The 7,429-nt window shown below is 42.2% G+C and overlaps 1 protein-coding gene across 1 annotated transcript; it reads right to left on the minus strand.

Annotated features, from left to right (window-relative positions):
* Window positions 1-2,685: 2,685 nt before the first annotated feature.
* hs3st1 (heparan sulfate (glucosamine) 3-O-sulfotransferase 1) lies at window positions 2,686-5,513 on the minus strand. The gene is made up of 2 exons (XM_084149985.1): window positions 5,357-5,513; window positions 2,686-4,516 (listed from the first exon to the last, which is right to left on the minus strand). Exon 2 carries the CDS (start codon window positions 4,374-4,376, stop codon window positions 3,435-3,437), a length of 942 nt encoding a protein of 313 aa, XP_084006111.1. The 5' UTR covers window positions 4,377-4,516; window positions 5,357-5,513; the 3' UTR covers window positions 2,686-3,434.
* Window positions 5,514-7,429: the final 1,916 nt, after the last annotated feature.

Consider the following 7,429-nt stretch of genomic DNA (forward strand, 5'->3'; position numbering starts at 1 on the left):
GAAGGTAAGCAAAAACGAATCTTCACAGGAAGCATAGAAATAGCACACGTAGAACATATATATCGCTTCTTAGACTTGCTTTCAATGAGAATGATAGATCTATAACTTACATTTCTATGTGCATTTGGTTGGGTCGCCCAAAAAGTTACATGTCTTTAAATTCAACACAATATAATGTGAACTGGTTGAACTACTTTTCTTGATTCAAATACCTAAAGAGTCCCATGATAGCACCAGAAAAGGTTTGAATGAATAATTCATTGTTAATATATATATATATATAGTATGAACACACCCTAAGTCATAAACAACTTCTATTTTGATTAAACACGGTTTGATTTAACCTTACCTTTCCTGTATCCTCCCGCTAGAATGCACTCATAACACACATACCTTTCTCTCTACACCAAATATCCTCCTGCAACCACTTACAGTTGAAGTCAGAAGTTTACATACACTTAGGTTGGAGTCATTAAAACTCGTTTTTCAACCACTCCACAAATTTCTTGTTAACAAACTATCATTTTGGCAAGTCGGTTAAGACATCTACTTTGTGCATGACACAAGTAATTTTTCCAACAATTGTTTACAGACAGATGATATAACTTATAATTCACTGTATCACAATTCCAGTGGGTCAGAAGTTTACATACACTAAGTTGACTGTGCCTTTAAACAGCTTGGAAAATTCCAGGAAATGATGTCATGGCTTTAGAAGCTTCTGATAGGCTAATTGACATCATTTGAGTCAATTGGAGGTGTACCTGTGGATGTATTTCAAGGCCTACCTTCAAACTCAGTGGCTCTTTGCTTGACATCATGGGAAAATCAAAAGAAATCAGCCAAGACCTCAGAAAAAAAATTGTAGACCTCCACAAGTCTGGTTCATCCTTGGGAGCAATTTTGAAACGCCTGAAGGTACCACGTTCATCTGTACAAACAATAGTACGCAAGTATAAACACCATGGGACCACGCAGCCATCATACCGCTCAGGAAGGAGACGCATTCTGTCTCCTAGAGATAACATACTTTGGTGCGAAAAGTGCAAATCAATCCCAGAACAACAGCAAAGGACCTTGTGAAGATGCTGGAGGAAACAGGTACAAAAGTATCTACAGTAAAACGAGTCCTATATCAACATAACCTGAAAGGCCGCTCAGTAAGGAAGAAGCCACTGCTCCAAAACCGCCATAAAAAAGCCAGACTATGGTTTGCAACTGCACATGGGGACAAAGATCGTACTTTTTGGAGAAATGTCCTCTGGTCTGATGAAACAAAAATAGAACTGTTTGGCCATAATGACCATCGTTATGTTTGGAGGAAAAAGGGGAAGGCTTGCAAGCCGAAGAACACCATCCCAACCGTGAAGCACGGGGGTGGCAGCATCATGCTGTGGGGGTGCTTTGCTGCAGGAGGGACTGGTGCACTTCACAAAATAGATGGCATCATGAGGAAGGAAAATGTTGTGGATATATTGAAGCAACATCTCAAGACATCAGTCAGGAAGTTAAAGCTTGGTCGCAAATGGCTCTTCCAAATGGACAATGACCCCAAGCATACTTCCAAAGTTGTGGCGAAATGGCTTAAGGACAACAAAGTCAATGTATTGGAGTGGCCATCACAAAGCCCTGACCTCAACCCTATAGAAAATGTGTGGGCAGAACTGAAAAAGCATGTGCAAGCAAGGAGGCCTACAAATCTGACTCAGTTACACCAGCTCTGTCAGGAGGAATGGGCCAAAATTCACCCAATTTATTGTGGGAAGCTTGTGGAAGGCTACCCGAAACGTTTGACCCAAGTTAAACAATTTAAAGGCAATGCTACCAAATACTAATTGACTGTATGTAAACTTCTGGCCAACTGGGAATGTGATGAAAGAAATAAAAGCTGAAATAAATAATTCTCTCTACTATTATTCTGACATTTCACATTCTTAAAATAAAGTGGTGATCCTAACTGACCTAAAACAGGGAATTTTTACTAGGATTAAATGTCAGGAATTGTGAAAAACTGAGTTTAAATGTATTTGGCTAAGGTGTACGTAAACTTCCGACTTCCGAACTGTACATGAAAAACATACCAGACAGCATATTGTACAGACATGGAATGTCAGCATGATATCTCACATAAATGCAAGAAGCAACAAACTAGCATCTGTCCTCAGCACCCACTACTCGGTCCTCAGCACCCACTACTAACAAAGCAGAAGTGTCTCCCACAGCTGTTAAAGAGAGCTTCTGTTTACACTGGCTTAGACATATACAGGGTGGCCAAGCAGGCATTTCAAGTCTGAAATGTTTGTTAAAGATCCAATGATGTATATAAACCCTGGATTGCTTATGCTGTATTGGCCATTGAGAGGCTTTGAATCCACCGGTCGGCCATATTGGCACTCCCCAGTAGGAGCAGTCCTCCATAGGAATTAATGGAGTGCTATAAATCATTGGAAAAATCTCATCTTAGCATCATGTTCATCTCCTTTAACCATAATTATACAAATGACGAAACATCCCATACCCGACTCCGAATGTGTACGTTAGCAGCCTGTTACGCTTTGTTGACCATTGCATATCACATTCTGAGTAAGACTACTTTTTCCCCTCATATCCTCAAAATTAAATAACTTTGTGGGATCAAATATGAGGTGTACATACAGAGGAAGACCAAAAACACGTCATAGCAAAATACATCTTTATTATTGTGTTAATCCTTCACTTTAGAAAAAATCTATTATAATATTATTTACAGTATACTGTAGTACATGTGTACAGAGCAATGACCATAATACTTATTTGACCCTTAGTTTAAGAAGCCATTGAGTAACAAAGTACAGATATTGTATCTATTCAGTATGAATGTGCCTGAAAAAAAAGTATTATAATAATTGCGTAGCAGCATATAGACCATTCAGAACACTGAATAATGACTGTTAGCCAAAATAACATCTGTGTTACTGACGACAGAATATCAATGGAAATAGACCAGCACATTGTACTTCATATTGATGCTCAAATGAGTTGTTGCAGACTTGCAATCCTTAACAATTGCATGTGACACATTAACTTAAATTGACCTTTGAATGCCCTTATCGTCGATCACTCCACTGCTTTGAAGTGATTTATAGCTAAATAATAATGTATGTCTCTGCCATGCACTACACAGAGAGGTGAGGACACCTGGTTATCGATGAAGCCAAAACAAAAAGCCAAAATAAACTTGTATCGACTTGCAATGACTGAAGATGTCGACAAAAAAACAGATGTGCTAAGTCTGTCTTGATTGTTGCTGGTCAGAATGCTGCCACATGTTTCAAATAATACAAATATATATCTAGCTTAAATCTCCCTTTTATACTCTGTACATTAGATTCAGGATCAGCTCTTTAACATGAGATTCAGAACTGTGGTTAATACAAACTCGGCTGAATAACAACTCAGTTCCAGTTGAATGTTCGGCCCACCAGCTCAAAGAACTTCCTATTGGGTTCCTGAAAAAATCTGTAGAGTTTGTGGAGGATGGCGGGAGCCACGTGAGGGTGCGCCCTGCCCTTAGAGTCATGTAAACAACGCTCTCGCCCGTGGTCCCTCAGGCAGTAGAACCCTTTAGTCTTGTTAAAGTAGAAGTTAGATGCGTTTATCTGTGGCTCTAGGTTCAGGAACCTCTCCACTCTCTTCATCTCCGGGAAGGGGTCCCTGATCAGCTTATCCCCGTCCACAACATGGATGCTCTCTAGGGGGAAGTAACGCAGCCAGTTCTGAAGGTGCAGGTGGTACAGGCTACGGTTGAGGGCTTTGTATCCTAGGTTGATCTCCCCGTCCTTCACAAGCAACGACTCGATGGGCTGGTAGCGCTTGTGCTTCTGCAGACGGTTGTAGAATACCTGGGTGTAGTCCGACAGAACCCGCTCGCTTGGGTCCCGGAGAATGAGCAGCAGCTTGATGTCTGGGTTCATGTGGTGGATGCGTTCGGGCACCTTGCTGGAGGTGAAGTAGGCAGGGGTTTTCTCCACGGTCAGCTGGTAGGGGAGGGCGAATGGCATCTGGCTGAGATACCAGGGTATGCCCTTCTGGAAGTGGCTCTCCCAGTCAAAAAAATGCACCTCGTTCTCGGCCGCCGCTACCGCGCTGTGCAGGCTGAGCATCTCAATGAGCGCCCGTGTGCCGCCCTTCCTCACGCCGATGATGATGATGTCGGGCAACTGCTGGAAGGTTCCGTTGGGGTGGCCGGTGGCCCCGGTGTCGTTGAGGGCCAAGGGGGAAGAGGCAGTGTGGGACGGAGGGGATCCCCGGTCACCGTCACCCCTCTCCGTGGGCCTGGAGGGGATAGGGGGGGACTGCATCGCGAAGAGAAGCAGCCCGAAGAAAAAGGCCGCCATGAGGGAGGTCCTCAACCTGGTGGATTTCAGCCTGGCTAAAGGAGCAAAACGGTATCCCACATTGAAAGAGCAGCTGACTGAGGACGACGGTCCACTTGAGAAAGAAAAACGGGGCCTCCTGTCTGTCGATTACAGCAACACTGTCAGGACAAAAGAACAGAGGCATCATTAGATGACACTTGACACTGCAGCTGATAAGTAAGTAAATAAATAAATACATTTCCCCTAGCCTCAGTATATAAAAATACATTGTATGCCCACTGCCAGGAATAAACACAAATTAATATAGTAGGCTACATGCAAGTGTACATTCTCTAGAGAGCTTTATAGTTGTTGAATAGTTGTCATGTATAGACTACATAACTAATGTAATTGTAACGCTCTCATCACCATGTACACATCTTTCCAGAGTGCTAATAAAATAGAAGCCAACTATTGTATTGCATGATTAAATAATTCTGTAAATTACTGATGTAGTGCAATATACATCTTATTTGTTCAACAGAAATCAATAGGTTTCTCCCAATCTCTATTTAACCCTATGCATTGCACACTGTGTCTACAGAGTCAAATCACCATACACTCTGAAGACATCAATAAGGGGAATTGAACCTGAGATTGTGACATATCATCGGGAACTTCAGATTGTAAACGGGGTGTCAATGGTATAGTTCATTTTAGCGTTGTTGCAAACGTGTCTGTAAAAATAAAATTGAAAGCGCAATAGTCTGCAGAGGAAAATAAAGTGATAATATTGTAAATTAGGGAATAATCAACTATAACATACTCTATATACGACACCCAGGGTGCACATTTAAAACATTTACTGTCAGATCTGAAATTGATCTAGACATTTTTTTCCGTCAACATTCAAACCCCTACGAAACAGAACGTCTGCATGTTTGGAACAATCTAACAATGCATTCCTCGTCCGAGCTTCAGCCATCAGTTCTACCATTGGAATGCAATATAAATATTACCTTTGTTTTTGTCGATCCAAAATTCATTGAGCACTCCTTTTCAATGTTCTTGGTGAGGGAGAGTCCTTGAAAAATGAAGTCAGGGATCCACCAGTGTCAAAATCTATTCCAGATACATCAAAACTTTAAAATACTGCTGCAGCTTAAATTGTCGTTGACTAACTTCAATTGCGCGTCCCTCTTCTGCGAGTGTTGCGGGCTCCTGTGATTCTTCGTTTTGGAGTTCAGGCTGGATAACGTAGGCTCACGCGCCACATTACGCAGTGGAGACCACTCCCCCCCCCTCTGTGACTCAGTATGCCGGTCATTTTATGGTAAATTACAGATAGCGTTTATGGAGACGATAATGAGTAAGTAGGCGACATATCTTTCTGATGAATTTCTGACATATCTTTCAGGTGAAGGTAGGGCAGCAAAGTCATGAAGTTTGATTACTTGTCAAAATGTGACCGTGAGACACAGGTACAGGTGAAGAACACTTCAAGCTGGAAAAACAATATTAGTTTATCAGCTAGTGTACACTTTGAGAAATTATGAATCAGATAAATTCAGTGTTGTAACATTTCCAATGTTTACATATGTCACAGTGTCAAACAAGCCTATAAAACGGCTTTATTTATGTCAATCATATAAATGTGGACCGTTTTTATAGACCAAGAGTGCCAAATGTTTTGCATATTCAACCAACTTTCAGACTAGTGGTGTAGGCAGAAATCCGTTGATGGCAGGGCCAGCAAAAATGTAGGTGAGCCAAAATGTGGGCACTCAAATCATCATTAAATTATCATAAAAACATAGCCTACCCTATAACCTACTGTAATTGATCGCACACAACAAACCATCTAACATGTGATTTCACATTACCGACCAAATAGTCTTGTAGGCCTATGTAAATCCATGAGTCTTGCATTTAACATGTGACTCACATAGACCTACACATAATAAACCATAGGTATCACGACTCAGGATATGACCCAGATGCAGACACACGAGGCGGATAGTTCGGTTCTCAGAATATTTATTAACACCAAGGGGCAGGCGAAGGGCAGGTCGAGGGCAGGCAGAGGTTCGTAATCCAAGGCAGAGTCAATAAGGGACAGAACGGCAGGCAGGCTCAGGGTCAGGACAGGCAGAAAGGTCAGAAACGGGAAGACTAGAAAACAAGAACTTGAGAACGGGAAACACGCTGGTAATACCTGACAACAGAAGACAAACTGGCAACAGACTAACAGAAAACACAGGTATAAATACACAGGGGATAATGGGGAAAATGGGAGACATCTTGTGGAGGGTGGAGACAAGCACAAGACAGGTAAAACAGATCAGGGTGTGACAATAGGCCTATAATTAATAGTATTAGACTAGAACATAATGCCCTGATAGAACAGTAATAATCACAATAGGTTTAGCAACCTCTCACTGGCTCAGCGACCAGGAGATAGTAGGCTAGGCTAGGCTAGGCAACCTCTCACTGGCTCAGCGACCAGGAGATAGTAGGCTAGGCTAGGCTAGGCTAGGCAACCTCTCACTGGCTCAGCGACCAGGAGATAGTAGGCTAGGCTAGGCTAGGCAACCTCTCACTGGCTCAGCGACCAGGAGATAGTAGGCTAGGCTAGGCTAGGCTAGGCAACCTCTCACTGGCTCAGCGACCAGGAGATAGTAGGCTAGGCTAGGCTAGGCTAGGCAACCTCTCACTGTCTCATTTACCAGGAGATAGTAGGCTAGGCTAGGCTAGGCGGCCACAAATGTAAAAATGTAACAAAAGGAGAACCGAAAGCATCATATTGACTAAAAACTGACATGTCATAAAAATTGACATGTCATTCCCCCCCTCCCCCCATTGAAACTACACGTAAACTATATCAAAACTAGTTTAACACATATAATAGAGTTAGCCTAAAGACAATATTATATTAACAATATTGTCAACTGTATATGAAGAATCTACTGAACAGCGCAGCTTGGAATTGACACAGGGTACTTTATTTTGATGGTGAGTTTAACCACGTGTGCCAGCCGGTGCTCAATGTTGAGCCACTCTGTTAAAATGACACATTTTGTTTTCACTCTCTG

Source organism: Coregonus lavaretus (assembly GCF_964263955.1).
Source record: "Coregonus lavaretus genome assembly, chromosome: 32".
Classification (NCBI taxonomy): Eukaryota; Metazoa; Chordata; class Actinopteri; order Salmoniformes; family Salmonidae; genus Coregonus; species Coregonus lavaretus.